Here is a 21,165-nt window from a genome sequence, read left to right on the forward strand (position 1 = left end):
GCAGGTAGACCTTGTGGTCAAACTTTCATAAAACATCTCTTCCCGGCTGTAAGCCTACTGGTTCCTCCTTTCCTTGCATCCTAGATTATTATACATGGTACAACATTACAGCCTATTAAATCAAACATAAGAGAGATTTGCCTAGGATCACAGAATGTTGTCAAGTCGGAAAGCTGGGATTTAGCTCAGGTTCTCTACTTTCCTATTGTTCATTTCAGCTGTTAGATGGACATATCTTTATTTCTCCTGTTTTACATCAAAGGTTAATGTTTTGTCTTTAATTCTTGGAAAATTTGGTTGAAGCGAGGGTGGCAGGCAGATGCTGCAACTGTTCACTTTCACTTCAAATAAAGACTGCTTTGCATAATCCTGCTTGCTCCTCCATGACACAAATATTTCAGTTGTGTGCAAAAGTATCTAAATCTGGCACACCACAACAGAAAAGGATTTCCAAATATTTGAAATTGTGTGCTTTAATTACCAGATGCAGTCACTAAATGTTGGAAGAGCTGTTTTCCTTGAAAGAAAGACAAGTGGCATTTTTGTAACTCTGGAAATTCAAGAGTGCTGAACATGGCTGTGTTAAATTTTGCCAAGTTGTTTCCATTTTTGAGGTATGGGTGTTTTTGTTTTCTAGCTCTTCTCACACCCACCTACTGCAGCGATGGTGCACAGTTTGCAATGTACTGTATTAAAACACAATAACACAGGTTAGCTTTGTTTTTATGATGCTCTTAGATCTGGGAGACTGATGTAAATCAGAGTAAGGCTATCTATGAAATGAAAGATCATGTGTGTCTACCTAGGGCTGGCTCCGTCAGAATGAAGTAAGAGTGAATAGGTGAGCCCACAGGTGAGCATTACTAAAAACAAGTAGGTCAAGTAGGCCGTGTCTGGTGCACCATGTTGTCTAGAATAAGCAGGGTCTTATTAGCGACCAAAGTCTAGTGTAGATTCTGATTACTGGCAATAGTTTGTATTGTCTCTCGCTGTTCCTACATCTCCCCACTTGGGTACTTTCTCTATGCAAACTAGTAATATTTCCTCATGAAGGCGAATATTTTCTTGAAAGAGCTAGTTGACATGGAATTGCATGCGCCTTTTTCTTGTGAGTTACATTTGTCACCATTGCCATTTCATCATTGGGTACTGTGCAGCTTACACTTATTTTGATGTGGAGCTGATACCTCTTACTTTAAAATATATGGTCCCTTCCTTGTGTGGGCATTCTGGTGATACTGGTTCCAGGGTGAGTTGCCAGGTTATGCTGGTAAATGTGAGTGTGCTTTAAATATAGTTATGGCAACAATACGTACATGAAAGATGTCTGCAGCAAAATGTGGAGGTGACATTTTAGGGCAGTGTTTTGCAAAAACATAAATACAGACTCCCAAAATTTCTCCTAGGTCCTATTGCTGAATGCCATGGTTGCCATAACCTTTTTCTTTCACTACCCTAAAATTGTTTATTCTTGCAGGTTGGTTTTTCCATTCCCTTTTCTGCCTTCATCATTGTTTTCTTATCTCTCTACTTTCTTCCCTTTCTGTCGTTCTCTCTTGCTTTGGGTCATGGTCTGTAGGGGAAAAATGAGCCCTTATCTCCTAAAATGAGTGCTGGTGGGTAAGGCTGAGTAAGAATACTTCACTTAGGAGAGTGATCTCTCCTCCGGAAAGTGCAGGCAACTAAAGCAATCACATGTACATGGAAATGTGCTGAATATTATGCCTTGTTGAGTGGGATGGTGGTAGAGTTAGTTTGTTCAATCATTGAGTAGAGGAAGCTTTACACTAACAAAAGGCAGCATTGTTTTATGTGTAGCTTGCAAAAGTGTAAATCTTCTGCCTAAATCAGGAGGGTTTCCTTGTATACTCAAAATTTGCTCAAATGGACTCATGATAGACATGTTAAACATATATGTGAGGGCTTAAGATCTGATGTCACTCTTATGATGCCACTTCCTGTGATGTCACGTGCCGTGATGTCACGCGCCATGATGTCACGCTCCATGTTGTCATGCGTCATGATGTCACTTGCATACTGATTAACTAGCTTAGTCCCCCCACTTCTTTTTTTAGGACTTATGCCCTGCTCATGTACTTTAAGCAACATTGCACTGTGTCATCACATTGCGTGATGAAAAATGAGGGGAAAGTACAGAAAGTTGTATATCCCATATTGAGCAACATGCCGGCCACCTGAAAAATATAGAAACGATTTTCTTTACTTTTAGAGTGTCTGTTTACGGATATTGTCTTTCGAAAAGTGAACTCCTTTCAAAAGCATCCGGCCTTAGTAAAGCCGATAGCGAAAGCCGGCATTGAGTGGGAAATGGATGGCAGGTGAGGAAGCAAAGACTGGGAAAGGGGTGCGCCAAGTGGGAATGGCTGGGAGGTCAACGGAGGAGCTGAGGGAACATAATAAAACAAGCATTTGCTATGCAATAGTTCTCACATTTGCGAGAGTTTGAGCTATTGGCATTGTAAATGAAAATGCTTTTTATTTATGTGTTTTGAAAACCTGCAAGTGGTGCATAAACAAGCACTTTGAACTTATAAAGTCCTTGCTTACGAGAAGCAAGGGTAGCAGTAACTGTGCCTCTTTTACGGAATGCCTTGCTTCTATAAGTAAAAAGTGCATGTTTACGCACTGCTTGCAAGGTTTCAAAACACATAAATAAAAGGCATTGTCATTTACAATGCCAATAGCTCAAACTCTCCCAAATGGGAGACATTTTGCATTACAAATGCTTGTTTTACTTGTGGTCAGCTGTACCTGAGGTGGGGTGGGTTGCTGTGCCCAGAGATAACATGGATTTAAAAGCACCTGGCCTACTGCAGAGTTACTTGAATGTGGAACAGTTTTCTGACAAAAATAAATATGTCACAGTTAACTCATTAATGGTTCTGCTGTAGCAAATCGAGTTTTGTCCAGTGGCAGTTTTGACTATAATTAAATTAGTTCAGAGAGTTAATATGCCTGCTGCAAAGTTCAGGGTCTTTAATAAAGTTTCAAGATTTGTTTAGGATTTCTTGTTGCTCAAGTGGGTGTTTTTTGTCATATGTATCTGTTTGATTTTGCTTGCGAGAAAGTGTCACTCGAAGTGTCACACACTTGGCTGTTAAATGTCACCCATAAGTACAGATACCCTCTTCTATCCCTCCATTATCCTATTGAATCCAACTAACAAACTCACATATCCACCGCTCAAATTAACATATTTCCCTATACTAACCCATCACTAATTATTTTTGGGTTCCAGCGTACCGTGCTATTCACCGAAAAGTGCTTTAACGCCTCGTCAGGGGCAGTGAGTGCTATATAACTACAATTACATGCACAATGTGAAACCTTGGCAGCTATGGCTGGCCCCTCCTTATATTCTGCAGCCCCGCCCTCCCCCAGCATTTTGGCTGCGCCACTGAGCCTGATGTCCCCACAGGGAAGAGAGTCTGAGCGTGGGTGATCAGAATTTCTCAAAAGTGTGATCCAATGTAGGGCTTCTGTTCTCTGTCCTGACCTTAGACAGCAAGGATTTAAAGCATACCACATTTTCAATACTGAAAACACAACCAAAGTAATTAGATGCCGCACCTGGGAGCTCCGGCCAATATAAGCCATCTGATATATCACACTCTCCCCTGCAGGTGTGCCTGTTTTTTTAAGACAAGAATTAATATGACACTTACTTTAGATTGTGATGAAGGGTGGAATGGAAACAAGGCCTGCTTATTTTCATACGTAAACAGGTTTTTATTAGAACTACTTCATTTACATTGCACAGAAATAATTGACCTATAGCCGTTCTGATCAAAAAGAACGTCCGCCCTGGAAACTGAAGAAACTGTGATCCATTTAGGAAGACACTTCCTGAATTGCATTCCTTCTCAAACTGGGGTCTGAGACTTTAGTGGTATGAACCTGCAGTGGCATAATTACCGGTTGGACAGAACAGACAAGTTTTAAAACTAAATTTACGCCCCTAATTCTAAAAAAACAAATTGTTGGCACGAGGGTGTTCTGTCTCCCCATGCATGTATCTATAAAACACACAGGAGAATTGAGAATGCTCGACAAAATTTGGGGAAGTTGTAAAGAAAAAAAAAACAAAATTCAAGTAAATGGTGCGCAAGAAATGTGCTGTGTTATTGTAGATGTTAGAGTGTTGGTACGATACGTTTTGAAAATGGCTCTGTGTCTAAGCCTGCCGTCGTTTTCGGTGAGAACTATGGGGCATATCAACAACAACCGGCGATAATTATCGCTGAGCGCACTTAGCGCTCGGATAATTATCGCCGGCTAGTGCCGATTTTTATCGCTGAGATAGCGTGCTATTAGCAACGCTTATCTCAATAGCGATAAAAATCCTGGTGCTAAGTGGCTAATGTGAGATTATCGCTGGAAACCCAGCGATAATCTCACGTTAGCTTGTTGATAGGGACAGACAAACTTAGCCATGATATCCTCCTTCCATAGGATATCATGGCTAAGTCAGAAAAATACCAGACGTAAAAAAGCAGCGTTAACCGCGGTTAGCGCTGCTTTTTTGTCTCTAACAGGGTTAGCGATATTCTTGATAATAGGAGAAATGTCGCTTAGCGACATTTCTCCTATTATTTTACTCTGGAACGCCCCCTTTGCATCTCATTAGAGATGCAAGGGGAAGCGTAGAGTAAAAGGGTGCTAACATGCAAATTTGCATGTTAGCACCTTGTTGTTGATAGGGTGCTAGTTTTATCTCTGCTTTTTTGGCTTTTAAAGCCAAAAAAGCAGAGATGTGAACCCCAAGCGCCTGGCACTGAACCGCACACCAGACATCATGAAATGTGGAGCTCCTCAGCACTTCCCATGAAAACAATTTTCTGTGTGTGCGTTTCAGAGCTTGTGTATTGAATTGTAAGAGGGGGCGTTTTTTTCTCCATTGATCAGAAAATAAGCAGATGTCACAGGTAGCGGCGGCCCTGAGGTTGGCAACACTATTCACCGCATTAGGACGACCTTGTACCTCTGATCAACACCACTGCAAGCATTCTGCTCATGGGGTTTCAATTTATTTTTACATTATAGCGCTTATATGCGAGAAATTTGCTTATATGGTCATAGCGCTTTCCTTCAATACCATGAAATGTGCGGACACTGTATTCTCCATCACAACCGTACTCCAAGACAATTGTAATTAGAAAGTAGATATAGCATTGTCTTTCGTCTAGGTTACTCAAACGTGCACCTTTTCAGCAGATCTTCAAGATTACACGTCCAGCTCTGCTAATCCTGACAAAATGTAATTCGAACAACAAAAACGAAGTATGTAATATGTATACTCGTTGTTTGTATTTGCAACATTCGCTGGCCAGAGCAGAATGTACAAATCCGACGTGAGTGCCCTGTGTATGCTGTGCATTCGAAGCTCCGTCCCTAGCGAACGAGGAGCTCGAAAGCGCAGGCCACTAGCTGGGTCAATTACAAATTGGCCTACAGCACAAAGTAGATGTTGAAGAATACATTCTAACACCCCTCAAAAAACATAAAATGTATCCTAGTGCCGTCTTTGGCTTTTTCACCAAAAGCGTGGACAGGTGACCTGCTCTAACCGTTTCCGTTTTTAAAATCACGCTCTGGCTACAATAGACTGGGAACAAGGATGCGCATCAGGTTAACTATTTATAGTGCAGGGCCCCGTACTGGCTTCAATACTTTTACTTGGTGGTGTTTGAACTACGCACTTTCCCAGTTGGGCCCGTGACTCAGTGCCACAGGTAACAGTGACTGCATGTACCCGGCACTAACCCTGGGCGTAGTTTGCGTAGTAGCGCTACGCGTAGCGGTACGGAAAATGCTCTTCACACTGATTGCACAGTGCCGGATGCTTGTCCGCACTGTGCAATCATTGCAAACGGGATCTTGCACAGTGCAAGCGGTCGTTTTCTGCCGCTCGAGTAGATTTGTACTCGAGCGGCAGTTTTCTCAACGCGGACTGGTAGTTTCTCATCGCGAGCGGTTGTGAGCAGACGCGACCACTCGCAATGAGAAACCTGACCTCCCCGCGTTGAGAATCTCGCCGGGAGGTTTATTTTCCACGCTCGCGATCGGCAACTTGATGTTGCTGATCGCGAATGAGGAAAAAGTCTCGCCGGGATGTCATTTTGCTCGCTCGCGATCGCCAACTTGACATTGAGGAGTGCGAGCAAGCAAAAAATGCCCGCTACGCTACGCGTTTTTGCACTGTGCTACGTGCAATTTGTGTAACGCGTAGTTGCGCAAACTACGCAAACTATGCGAGCGTAGCGTAGTCCTACACCCAGGGTTACCCGGCATGCTGCCGTGGGCTCCTGTGTTTCTGTGAAGCAAGACTGCTGAGGGAAAATGACAGTTCTGTGCAGCTTTTGTCCATCTATTACCAACAGTGGTCAGAACAGCCAAGACCTTTTTTCTTTTACGAATTTAAGACTGGAAAGGCAAACTCCAGGGGCCTCACTGCTTTGCAAAGCGCACAGTGTCCTGGTAGCTACGGAAAACAAGAAAATAAAGGCACGCAAGCAGCGTGCAAACCCCTGCTTGCTCCTGAGGCAATACTCCACGCGAGTGAATGTGCAGGAAATGGTGGAACATGCACCCACCAGTAGCCAATTGCAGGCTACGATTTTTAAAGGACACATAAAGAAGCCAATCCAAACCCTGGGAGGAGGTAGACTCCACAAAGTAGAGATACCAGATTGCCGACAGCGCAAGCTCTTCATAAGTTCAACCTAAAAATTGAGCAGAATAGGGATGTGCATGGGAAGCTATTGCTGAGCTGCATGTGGGGGAGGGGTGGTGGAAGCAACACAGAGCAGTGATGGGCAAAAGCAGCACAAGAGGAGAGAGCAAGAAAACAAATGCACTCCCATGGAGTGCTGAAAGACTGAAAAGTAGTTTCAAGCAATGGACAGATGAAAATAAACCAATCGGAACATTGTGAGACCAAACTGCTTCTGGATGGGATAAACACACTTATAGGGAAGAAAGCTATCAAATCAGAACCAGACACCTGAGACAGACCACAAAGACATCCAATCATGGTCTAGGGCCTGACCCAAAGCCCTCTCTCAGTATTAGTGTGTGTATTGGAAACAGTATGTCTTGCCATTAGACAGCTAAAGGTGTCTGTAGTTGAGACCTGAAAAGCTGCTTAAATTTCTCAGAAGAGAATCGGGTATCAGAAGCTACTTTTCTTCTGTTTCCCTTGTTAGCTGCACCCATGTTTATTTAACAAAAAAACACTGTAGGAGCACCTAAAACCAGAGTCTGTTTTTTAATCAGTTAGGGTGTTATGGGATTTAGTGAAATCCACTCGAGAAGGATTCCATTTGAAAGGAATACGAAAGGCACATAGTCCTTACATCTTACCAATAAGGGATTTTCGGGGGGGGGGGTCCATTGTTGAAGAAAAAGTAAAATAGGCTTCTTACCCTTCGAGACAGATCGACGATTTTACTCTCGTTCGTGCCAATGCCTTTTTCAAATAATCGATCTTTGTATGAATACCAGAGGAAGAAAATGAAAAGTAAATTAATGTAGAATACTTCTTTAAGACGTGATCTTTTTGTTACACAGAGAGATTAAGGTAATTATTGCTCCCACATATCCCTTCATCACAACAACCAGTTTTGTACACATCAAGCATAACATGCCGTTTAGTCTGTGCTTTCCATCTCTCACCTAAGGGCCTTATTTTGAGTGCATTGTTAATGCCTCTGGTGTTCCCATACCCAGTAGCGGCTTCGCCGCAATGGCGGAAGAGCATCGCTCCACTGGCTCAAAGCCAGCAGCTGAAAAATAAAACAATATTTTATTATCTTTTTGTTTCACAGCTTCTGGCTGAACCTGCCAAGCTATGGCAGATGGGGCAGATGGGGCGGAGTGTTGTTGTGTACATGTGGGTTTGTCTGGCTGTCTTAGGCCGGCCAAACAGACATGCACGGTTAAGTTTCTCTAACCCCGCTGTTTTGCTGGCCCGCTCAGGCCAATCCTGCACTGCTCTCATGCTATTGGTAATAGCATAAAGGCAGCGTGGGGATTTGATAAGAAGTCTATGATGCTGTCCCAGGGACTGCTGGCAGCAGGAAGCAGTGGAGCACCAAGGCGACAGACGGCCAGCAGCATCAGGTAAGGTATATTTATTTAAAATTAACACCCTCCTCACACTCCCCACGTGCCCACTCCACCCCCCCCCACTTTTTATTTGTGTCTGCTGCCACTGCCCTTACACCTGGACATTTTGCTACCGAGGATAACAATAACTCTGAGTTGGGGGCAGGGGGGGTATTTATGAATGGGACCCTGTAGGTCCCTTAAGAAATGAGGAATTAATCAGGCACTTTTGAATATCTTACCATCCTTCTCTGGTTCACTTCCTACCTGTCCCAAGTGATACAAGTACGTTAACATGGGTATCTCCAAGTCCCAGAAGATTCCTATTACTTGTAGAGTCCCTAAGGGTTCCATCTTGTCATCTTTCACCTCCACATTGATCCTCTTTGACTATACTATTCTGGTATTGTCCTGCCCCTGGGGGTTCTACTCACTGGTAAGAGAATCAAAATATGAAAATGATATACAACTCTACTTGCTTGTGTGCTGCACTCTAGACATCCTACACTTCATAAATTACTTGCACCTTATCCAGATCTGGATGTCCTTCATCTACATGAAGTTTAACCTCACCAATACAGTACAGTTGTTAATTGCCCAGAACAACAGGCAACATCTAGCTAAAACTGGGCTCAATGACACAGACTTTAGCAGATTCATTAGCAAGCTTTCACCTAGTGACAGGTCTCATGAATTCAAACTGCTCAACAACCTCACCCTCAAGAAACAGGTTGTCAAGAAAACAAAAACGGCCTGGTACTAACTCTCTCTACGGAAGTCAGAAAAACTACTGCTCCCAGAAAGCAACTTTACATATTTTGTTCAAGGGCTCATATCTACAGCTGAATAATTGCTACACCCTGCTACACACTATGCAGTTTTCACCCTGCAACCCTCAAGGACACACTACAGCCCTCAACCAACGTCGGACTGGGACAGAAAAGGCTGAGGCACCAAAATATAATTGGTTAATCAGATAGTTAAAAATAGTGCCCCATGTTTGCAAATTGGGGCAGGTTTGAACTTGAAAACACAAGCTATAAAAGTGTTTTGCAAGGTATGGAAAGCAGCATGGATATGCTGGGTCTGGTGGCTTAGTGGACTAATGTGTTCATTGTAGCAGCCTGTGCTAGACCTCATGGGTTCAAATCCCAGCAGATCTACTCTGCCTTTCATCCTTCTGACCTCAATACAATGATTACTATTCAGTTGGTAACAATGAACATCTGTCATTCAGCACCAAGGTATCCTTTGTGGTGAACATTTGCTTTACAAATTCACATGTTGTGGAATTTGAGATTGCTGCAGACAATGTTCATTTTAATATCAGGAAAATCAATGGTGAAAACGGCCCAGCAGGCCATAAAAAAGGCCACCAAACAGCCCAAACAAATGGCACACACACTGACCTGTCAGACCAGCCCATCGGACACTGCCTGATTACCCTATAGGCCAGTCCAACCATGGACGTTCTCAGCACTTCTCATCCAGGACATAAAAACATGACCACATCACCCCAGCCTAATGGAACTCAGCTGGTTCCCTTTGTCAGTCCACATCCACAGTACATTCAAAAACAGTTGCATCATTTTTTTAAAACTTCCTAACCAGCCCTTTGCATATCTGGCTGGCAAGCTCACAATGTCTGGTGGCTTTCGGAACACCCACAGACAGGACACAATCAGAATGGATACAAACAATTGCAAAAAAACACAAAGTACCAGGCTTTCACCTGATCTGGATCAACATCCCTAAATCCATCAGGACAACCCAATCACTGCTCCACTTTATGAATGAGCTGAGAATGCATCTCTTTAAAGAGTAATTAATTTTTCACAATGGAGTAATAGGCTTCTTCTGCTCTCATAAGTCAGGGAAACTATGACTCACTTCAAATTTGTCTGACCAAAGTATACTCTACTGCGCATTAGGTGGATTATTCCAATCTGTCTGAACTTAGATGTAGGCCACTTTTGAGAGGCACTGCGTATTCTCAGTCACACGACACACAAACCAATAGTCTTTGAGATCTTGATATTCTTAAATTGGGCATAGTTGCTACGGACTAGAAGCCTCAAACTGACCACCCTTAACCGCTCATCCTTATAGCAGGCAGGATACATAACTGTGATGTAATGGGTCCCCCAGCACTTGCCCCTGTATTACATGTACTTCCAAAGGGTAATTATTTTACTCCATACAGCTGATTCTAATGAAGAAGGTTTTTCTTTTTATGTTTTTGATGAATTGTTTATATGATGACTTAGCATATGACACTCTAAACTATGGCCGTTACCTTTCAGGATCCACCATTGAGAGTCCTGTCACCCTGATGGAAGCTGGCATGTTTTGCACACATCAACTACTATTGCCTACGAACGTTTAGCTTCCAATTTAAATTCTGATGGAAGCTTGCTGAGTTGTATTCAACTTTATTTGTATAAGAATATTTAATTTCATTAGTGTAACTCTTTGTTGCTCCTAATAGGCTAAGCTCAGTGTCTCTAAACCTACATTGACTGCTGAAGTGTGATGTACAATATTTTTTAAAGCGCTACAATGGTTGTACAATATTGTAATTGTATTATGGTTTTATGGTAAACCTGTGTTATGATTTTTTATGTGCACCTTAATGGCTATATTACATAACTGAATAAAGTTATTACTACTGCTACTACAACTACTGATTGAAGGATAGAGGGCCATATGTACGACCATTTCATTTTGAGACTCACAAATTGTGAACTTTTGTGACGTAAACAATTGTAGACTTGTTGATGGGCAGGATGATCAGGAGGGAGATAGAACGTTAACACAAGTAAATATACCACAATCTCCAGCCGACGACTTAAATCTAATATTGTCCAAGGAACTTAAAGCTACCGAAGTCAAGGCCCATCGGCCCTATTGTTGTCCCATGACTTCATCCCTGGATAAGTTAACTGTATATAGTGTAGGGGACGTGTCCCATGTTACTGGATCAGCTCCTAAGGCCCAGAAGTCACCTCAAGCATCCCCTAATGAACAGCCCGAAATACGGCAGCATACAAGTTATGACTTTAGTAAGACTCTTGATGTGGGGGTAGATAGTCCATCCTCTATTGATGTGAAAACTGGATGTAGTCATATCATGGAACTTATCGGGATTACGAACCAAGATGGGCAATCTCCAGTGGTCTGAATAAATATTAAATTATGAAATCATTTGTCTACAGGAGACATGGCTGAAGGACGTAATTCACATACATGGATATAGAACTTTTAACACTCAAGCTATAGGGGTTTCCCATGGTAGATCTAAAGGCGGACTCTGTATATGTGTATCGAACAAGTTAAATCTCATCAACATTGAGTCCCACCTTGAGACCCCTTATTATCAATTACTAATTTTGTAACTGACTGCCTCATATGCCATGGGATTGGTCATCTTTTACAATAACATTCCATGTGATTGCGTCTCTAATGTGGTTAATACATTGTATAATGAATTAAGAACCCTCTATGAAACAAACAGCACTGAGAGAATGCTTATTATGTGCAGGGATTTTAATTGTGCTCTGTGTCCCACAGAGGATGGTAAGGTATGTGGTTTTAATGTAGAAGAAGGTGTAGGTAATACCAACTTCTCCCATTCAAAAACAGGGGAATCATTTAACGATCTTGTGTTTAATCTAGACTTAAGCTTTGCAAATGATCTATGTAACAACCCTGCAATGATGCCACAAACGTTTAATGGCAGGGGTGTTGGCTCCACTATAGATTACATCTTGTCTTCAAATATGTTTGCTTCCAGACTCCTTACCTTCTCAGTGGGTACGAATTCAGTTCGCGATCATTTCCCTCTATGTATTACTGTCACTTTCCCTTTAAGGAAAAAAGGTAGAGATGACCATGTTGTAGATGATTCCTTATCTAATTTAAAACTTGCCAGACCGAATGGCTATACCCTTCATTGGAATATGCTGGATCCCGAAGAAGTAACTAAACAACTACTTACAAGGTGTAGATCGGCCTTTGACACGTGCCTAAATGAAACAGCATCCCTTGAGAGCATTCCATCATAATTTCAAGAGGTAGTGGCAGCGGTTAGGGAAGTAATGTTTAAACTAGGTGGAAAAAGGTTAGCCCCCCAAGCGGTGGTTCGACTCCAACTGCACTCATGCATATTCCATCTTGAAGCACGAGTTGCATAAGAGCCCAAAGGATATTGTTAAAATCAGACAGGCCAGAAAAAACTACAAATTGACCCTTTCAGAGAGAAAAAATGCCCTCAGAAATGAAGCCTGGGATCTGCTTATCTCAGCCTCACAAATGAAAGATGGCGCCGCTTTTTGGAAAGCGGTTAGAACTCCATTTCTGTCTTTGGCTGGGGGCCCAACAATCGAAGTGTCCATTACAGAGGGTCAATGGATTGAACATTTTTCCAGGATATATAACAGTAATCTCAATGCTCAGGCCCCTGACTGTGAACACTCCGGAGTTAACACGCAGTCACCAGATTTACACTTCTCCGTTGATGAGGTAAGCAGGGCACTCTCCCTAAGTGCTGGTGGTAAGGCCTCGGGTCCTGATGGGATCCCAGTGGATCTTTACAAGTCCAACTCTACCTTGTGGACACCCATAATCACGCAAATAATGAATGCTAGTTGTGAGGTAGCTTTCCCATCAACCTGGGTGGAAACGATTATAGTGCCCATTTTTAAAAAGGGGCACCGTCAAGATCCCACATGCTACAGGCCCATCTCCTTACTAGATTCTATGGCTAAGGTGGTGGGTCGTATCATCTTGGAATGTCTCCAAGGGAAACCTGTATCTAGTTTTCATCGACCTTACAGCCGCTTTTGATTGTGTGAGGCGCCCAAAGCTTTGGGAGAATTTAGAAGCAATGAAGATTGACAAAAACATAATTTACTTTATTCACCATCTCTATAATGGAGCCAAAGCACGTGTGCGATTTGGCCTGGGAGGAGAGTGCACTGCCTCTTTCCCTAATAGGAGGAGGGTTAGGCAGGGTTGTGTCCTAGGCCCCTTCCTTTTTAATCTCTACATTAATGGGTTAGGGCAGGCACTACTTAAACACATTCAAGATTTCCCACAAATAGGTGATCTCCCTATTCCAGCATTGTTATATTCAGACGATGCTGTGATTATGTCCTGCACCCAGACTGGCCTACAAAAGACCCTAAATATTTTTTTTTACTTTATGAAGGATTTGGATCTTAGAATTAACATCTCAAAAACTTTTATAATGAGATGTGGTCATGGGATCCAGAAACGTAAGGACATATTTGTGGAGGGAATTCCAATGGCCCTAACTAACAGTTTTTCATATTTAGGCATTTTGTTTAGCCATAATGATACATGGACAAAAGCAGTTACAGCCAAAAAGCTAGCATTAATCAGAACAACGACTGCTCTTGTTAGCTTTGCAAGAAAACTGGGAGACAAACCACCGCTGGAACTTCTGAAGATCTACAAAGCCAAATGTGCCTCAACTGTTCTCCACGGAGCTGGGATTTGGGGTTTTGCTGACACAAATTTAATTCAAGGAAGAGACTAAACTTAACAGGGACCTACTACAAGATAGTCTCAGGCTGGACGGTGCCCTAAGAATACCATGGGTTAAGTATATTCAAGATTTCACTAAAGATATGGGCAACCCTGAATATTTTACTAACCCTAGCACCATCACTTTGGTACCCAGGAAAGATCTCCCAAAAAAGACTGTCTTTCTTGGATACATTACGACTGTCGGGGGAAATCATTAAGTCCAGTGTCCTACAGCACCAGATGATACTTACAACTTTTAATCTGCAGCCATATTTAGTATTCGTTCCCAGTGTTTTTGATAGGTTTTTATTAATAAGATTCAGATTGGGGACAATACACAGACTAGTCTCTTTCCCCAATTTGAATGATTGGGCTAGGGAGTTACAACTATGTCCATGCAAATGTTTGTCAAATCAATCCTCCCTACATCTTGTCCTATTTTGTAAATTCTATAAGGAGCTAAGAAAGACTTGGATAGTCCCGATCTTACAGAACTTTGTCTTGAGACAATGCCGCCTTGCGTTCATTAAGCTTCAGCTCTTAGAAAACGTGAATGTACCTTGGAGGATGTCTATGTTTTAAAAAAAAATATTGTATCATAGAAAGAGAATTAAAATCTAGGAATGAGGAGGTGGTACATCTTAGATGTTTTGTTTTTATCCTTTTATTGTATTTGCTGATCATGTGACTTAAATATACATGAAATTTACTTTTTATCAGAAAAAAATGTGTATCTCTTTTTAGAATTGCGATGGAAATTTTCTTAGCATGTACTATGTATTTTATCTGTTCTTTTGATGACTGTTACAATACAATCGAAATAAAGCTGTGTTTGACTTTGACTGACTCACAATTAGCGAGTTGCAAAATGAAATATACTAATGTGTCTCAGTCACATTTAGCTATTACCAATGGGATCGCAAATGACCTACCACATTAATGTTCATGAGGAAGGGTGCAATTTGTGACCCCTTAGGAATGGCCTGTTACCACAGAGAAGGTTGCCTGCTGGGGACAGCAGACCACCCTGTTTGTTATTGCTCCTTTAAATAATGCAATTTTTTCTGAAATGCAGCCTGTTTTCATTAAACGAAAAGGGGATGCATTTTTTTTTTTTAAATGAGACTTTTCTGTTTCATTTTTTAAGAGTAGGTCCAAGGTACCACTGCCTGCTCTTGTAAAACGTTCAACATTTTTGCCAACAATCAAAAAGGAGAAAGGGTCCCCATGAGTACCCATTCCTGTTTGCGACTTGCTTACCATTTACTTGAAGTAGGCGCTAAACTGAGATTATTGTGTGATCGCATTCCGGTCGGAAAACATTTATACCTCTGCCTGCGACTCACTATTAGGAAGGGATGCCCTTGACATGCCCCTTGCTAATAGCAACTTGCGTAAACCCCATTTGGCGAGTCTTTAACAGCTTACAGACTAGTAAAAAATGGTTGATACATACTAAAAGCCGTTTTAGAGGTTGCAAACGACATGATTCTCCTTTTGTGACTGCTAAGAATGGTCGTGCATGTGGCCCAGAGACACCGCAACATGCATAACCCTAATGTGCAAAAATGGATGTGGCTGTAGAGAACACCATTCAGACAGCATACAGCACCCTATCCAAATGTACGTGGAACAGCCAGACAGCAGACATTCTGGAGGGAGAGTAAGATTCAAGTAAGGGTGAACTGAATATATTTTACAAACAGTTCAGTAAACATCTGCTCTATGGTCCAGATAAAAAAGCATGCTCCCCTGCATATCAATTAGGAGTCACTAATTATACATCTACCATTAGCCTCGTTAGAGAGTAGTAGCCACTTTCCACTATAGGCAGGGATGCCTATAATTTTCTGGTGAAGCAATAAAAATGATATGGAGCCTACTAGAAGCAGGGGTGTAACACAGGCCCCTACAGTGCAGTGCAGGGGGGCCCCCAACCCTTCAGGGGGCTCCTATTCAGCAGAAGATGGGTGAATATCCATGAGATATGGAAGACACAGGGGTTATTAATTACATTCTTCAGGCAGTCTCCAGCATTTTGCATTATACACTGGCAAGAAGATGTCCAGACTATTAGGAAGAACAATACAGGCCTACACTTAAATGTTGAAAAATAGCAGGATGGAATAGTTGTCCAGACAGTTTGGATTTTCATGCCCATGAACGCCACAAATGTGTACTCCCACACACACAAGGGTTAAGGAAATCAGACAAGGCTGGCAAAGTTGCGAATAATGAACCTTTGCATCTCATGCTTTTATAAATCAGTTAAGATACAACTTTGTATAGACATGGGTTTACACAGGCAGAGATTTACAATTGTTTTCTTAATCGAGCACTAGGAATAGACTAACAAGTGTTCAGTGAGTACTGATAAGGCACAAAAGGCATTGTACTTTTCAATCTGAGCCCTCTGTAACTGGAGTTCCAAAATTTAGTTTTTGAATTTTCAAACCTAACATGACCCGAATTCTAATTGGTATACCTCTAGCCTGTTTAGTGATGGTAAAGTAGCATATGGCGGTGCAGCAGTTTATCTAGTTAAAAAGTGTTGCTTGCACTGTAAAAGCCTAAATGAAATCAAGTGCCCACAAAAAGAAATTGGTTCCGAAATGTCAATCTTGCAAATCATAGAAAGGTGTAACTGTAAGTAATAATAAGATTTTGATTACATGACCATTTCTCGGCAGTGATGGAAGCAACATCATATATATATATATATATATATATATATATATATATATATATATATATATATATATATATATTATCTACTGGCGGTCGCCAGTAGATAGTTATAGTTAGGACCGTGTTTCCATAGGAAATCTGAAGATACTATTTTGAATAACTTTGGCGCCGGTTGACGAATCCTCGTGAAATTTTCAAAACTAATGGGGCACTCCGCTCAGCTCCTACCCTGAAAGTCTCGGGTGATTCGTCAAGCGGGGACCGAGAAAAAAGGGGGTCCCAAAACGCGTTTTCCCCATGCATTTTCCCATAGGACCTTTAGTCGAAGGTACAGCCCGAACGGCTGAACAGAATTACTTGAAAATTTGGCAGAGAGGTAGTCCTCAGGTCAGGGAAGTGCCTTTTGCATATATGGAGTCAATCTGTTCAGTAGTTCCTGAGAAAATTGCATTTAAAAGCACATACATATCTATAGACGTGCACCGTGCGTGCACCGTGCGCGCACCCTAACGTGCGCGAGCGTAATTCTGATTGGTGGTTACATGTCAGTCAACGTTTGAATCGGTCGAAATCAGGAAGTGTCGGCCACCATTTTCTTTGTTGTGGGTGCGAGAGTGAAAAAGAGAGGTGGCGAACGTGAAAAGGGGGCAGGGTAGAGAGTTCCTGACCGCCTAGCCTTTGTCAGGGGGTCCCTAAAGGACCCCGAAGGGTGAAAAAACATTTTTTCTTTTTAAATCGCGGGGTGCGGGCATGGTGAAAACCCATTAAAAAAAAAAATGTTTTAAAAATTTGCATTTAAAAAAACGTACAAATTCACTTAAAAAACCATAGGTTTCACACACGTTATAGTTAGGGATTAGCATTTAACCCCTTCAGCGCGGCGCGGATTTCCGCGCCACGCTGAAGGTTACATGCGCGGGCGGGGCCATGACGGAACGGTTCCGTCATGCGCACAGCGCAACCGACGTGCATGACGAAACCGTTCCGTCATGCGCGTCGAACGGGTTAAAAAACCTTGCAAATTCACTTAAAAAACCATAGGTTTCACACATGTTATAGTTAGGTGGACATTTCACTCGTAAAAAAACAATGAAATTCCCCCGGTATAGTTAGGTCAGATAACTATAACTTGCGCGACCGCCACTCTATCACAAGGATGATGTCATCAGTGATGTCATGAGTGATGCCACTGACCATGTCATGAGTGATGAAATATGTGACATCATGAGCACTGGATTGCGGGCGCACGAGTTATAGTTATCTGACCTAACTATAACGGGGGAATTTCATTGGTTTTTTACGAGTGAAATGTCCACCTAACTATAACATGTGTGAAACCTATGGTTTTTTAAGTGAATTTGCAAGGTTTAAATGCTAATTCCTAACTATAACGTGCGTGAAACCTATGGTTTTTTAAGTGAATATATATATATATATATATATATATATATATATATATATATATATATATATATATATATATTTTACTGGCAGTCGCCAGTAGGTAGTTATAGTTAGGACCTATTTTCGCGAAATTTTCCAAACTTTTGGCCAGCTCCGGTACGCTCCTATCGTGAAAATTTCACGGTGATTCGTCAAGCGGGGGCCGAGAAAAAAGGGGGGTCCCAAAACGCGTTTTCCCCATGCATTTTCCCATGGGACCTGTTGACGCAGCTACAGCCGGAACTGCTGAACGAAATTACACCAAATTTGGCAAAGAGGTAGTCCTCAGTTCAGACTCATGCCTTTTGCTTAAATGGTGTAAATCCGTCCAGTAGTTCCTGAGAACATTAGAGTTAAAAAGATAGATATATCTGGGCGGAGCCTAACCACACATCTCATCGTGAGATCTGAGTGGCTGTCAGTACTTCATCCAAGAAGTGTTAGCAGCCATCTTGGGACCAATATACATGATAGCACCTCATTAAAAAGCATTGCAGTTAATAGAAGGTTTTAAGACTTTAGTTACATTATAAATCATTTGTTGATGGAACCATACTCATTTTAGGAATTGTGGTGTGTTCTAAGGTGATTTTACCATGTGAAAATGGCTTCTGCTGCGATATCATAAATCGTGTTTGAGAGAAAACTATTTTCTCATGCTATTCCCACAGAGGTTTGGCAGGTGATCTATAAGCTAAACTGAGAGCAAATTTTCTGTAAATTCACATTATCTTTCTCAGTCATGTGAGAATGAAGTCTGACATTCTCAGTAAAACATGTACATCCAACAAGGGCAGAGACTGTCAGTTGAAACCTTTGTGTTCTACTGCAGCTTCCCAGAGTGTTCTAAAGAACAACTAGAGCGCTAACAGTCCTACTTATGACAAACGTATTGCACACCTGAAGCCATCTTGATTGGAATTAAGTGGTAACTCTTAAAAGATTTAATTTAAAAAGGAACACAATGAGGGGGTTCATTTTGCCATAGAAAGTATGATTAGTGCTGCAGAAAGAAAAATTAGGGCACATTTTGAGTGACTACTTAAATCCTCTTCTATTTAATAAAATAATTCTGACATGCAGACTGAAACATGCACTTTCAATACCAGCAGCAGACTTCCCTGGTGAGCAGTAGCTTTACTACAGTGATCTAATAAGCAACTAGAGTGCTAACATTCTGAATTAATGGCAAATGTGTGACACATCTGAATGCCTTCTTGATGGAACCAAAGTAAAAAACTGAAAGTATTTCCTACTGAGGAGACTGCAGTAAATGAGGAAATTAGGAAACTTCATAACAAATAAATCTCCCAAGATGGCCACCAGAGACAATAGAGCCGAAATGTAGCCCAAATATCACCAAAAAGTAGCCCAAGTATAACCCAATGACAGAATGTCCCAGAGTGTTCTAACGAACAACTAGAGCGCTAACAGTCTTACTTATGACAAAAGTATGGCACACCTGAAGCCATCTTGATTGGAATAAACTGGTAATGATGGAGCTTAGATTTCACCTATAAAATGTATGCATTATTATATGACAAAAAGCTGCAGACATGAGTTTTATAATGGCACGCAGATTGTGGAAAAGCAAGTTGAAAACATAGGGCTTCAGTTTGAAGGTGCTTTTATGTGAAAACATGCTTAATTAGTTGAACAGCCATGCTTATATGTGATTAATCCATATGTGATCTCACTATAGAATGCACATTAATTTAGAAAATGTATTTGTACTTTTAAAATGGCATCATGTATTTTTGCAAGAGTAGAAATGTGCTGAATTGTGTTTCACAGTTTAGAAAACCACGTGATTTTAGTTTGCTTTAGTGGACTAAACTGAAACATTATTTTGGAATGTGCTCCTCTTTCCCTTGCAATTTTCAATGAAAAGGCCCTGATAAAGAAAAATCCTGCCTACCGCTTCCTCCGACCTTCAAAATGTTGCATATTTTTGTAGCTTGTTTAAACGTGGAGAGAAGAACACACTTTTTTTTTTCATAAATCACATGACTGAAATTTGAACAGGAACCAGCCTGATTAATGATGTATCCAGTCAGCCCATGGGGAGATGATATGTCTTGAAGTTCTGATTGGACCAGCTATGAGGACTGAGCACCTGAACTTTTACTTGAAATATGGCTTACAAGTGGGAGGAGTGCCCTTTTTGCCTTGCTTTTTGCCTCTCTCCAGGCCCAGTTTCTGTGCTGGACACAGAGACAGGGAGGGGCAGCATTCTGTGGGGGCTATGGTGCAGCTTGAGACAGAGACACAGACTAGCACAGCGAAGCAGAGGCAGAGGGAAAGAGCTGAAAGGATCAGAACAGATTTAGATTTTAGGTGCTAAACTGCATTTATTTCTCTTTATGGGATATTTTTGCCATTATTCATTATTGATTAACCTTGTAAGACTTACTTTTTTTCTTAGAAACTCTTTAAAAGTTTTGACTGACAATTTGCGCCACATCTCCCTTCCTATATGTGATGCTTATATGCAGATTGTAATATGTTCTGTATTAATGCTATTTTTCCTATTTTTCAATTCTGTAACCTGATTGATATTTGACTAATGAATAAAGAGTCAGAGAACCTTAACTTTTGACTTAAATAAAACCCTTTAAAATAACTCACCACTCTCATTATTGCCTCTAATATTGTTTGCATTTAATTTTTATATATATGTAAAGTCTCCTGTTTGGTGAAACACGGTCATCAAAAGATCCATCATTTTTCACCCTTTACAGCGATAAACCATAGTTGATGTGGTTTTGAATAGGGAAATTACCAGGTAATTACCGCTGGGTCAGTTTTTGGTAGCAGAGTTAAGGTTAGTGCCATCACCAAAAGGAGCATAGTTAGTTTAATGCCTAGTGCTAGAAAATAATTGTCCAAGTTAGATAAAGTCCTGATTCCTGTGCTCAGAACCTGAAGACTGGCAAAGCAGTACTGGAAAGGTGATACAAGAAGGAGATTGCTGGAGTGGTGTGAGTATTAATAGGGTTGTGAAATGTTAATGTGCCTGCAGATATGTTTTTGAGGTGTTGAAAAATAGCAAGGGTTTTGGTTGTGGATGAAAGTTTGCTCATTTTGACATGATGTTTAATATTTTGTTTTATGGATTGAATTGGTAATTTCATAGGACAGATTTATTGATTATTGATTTATGTACTAACATTCTATGTTGAGTCGCGTCGAGTTATATGTTGTTTGCATGGCTTCTGGGATGTAGGAAGTCGGAAGTTTGTAACGGTTCCGTAGTAGAGCAGAGGTAAGCGCTGCTCTCGGGAAAGACGGAATTGTTGTTGCCCCGTAGGTACACAGGGAAAACGTGTAACGATTGAAGTTGCACGACGCATTGTC

General features: G+C 41.3%; 1 protein-coding gene across 1 annotated transcript in view; it reads right to left on the bottom strand.

Annotated features, from left to right (window-relative positions):
• The window catches only part of RGS11 (regulator of G protein signaling 11), a 1,592,422-nt gene that overhangs the window by 622,105 nt on the left and 949,152 nt on the right, over positions 1 to 21,165 (bottom strand). Inside the window, exon 11 of the mRNA XM_085632193.1 lies at positions 7,446 to 7,507. Within this exon, the coding sequence (XP_085488319.1) occupies positions 7,446 to 7,507 (62 nt within the window). The remainder of the gene's footprint in view (positions 1 to 7,445; positions 7,508 to 21,165) is intronic.

Source organism: Triturus cristatus, chromosome 10 (assembly GCF_964204655.1).
Source record: "Triturus cristatus chromosome 10, aTriCri1.1, whole genome shotgun sequence".
Taxonomy (NCBI): domain Eukaryota; kingdom Metazoa; phylum Chordata; class Amphibia; order Caudata; family Salamandridae; genus Triturus; species Triturus cristatus.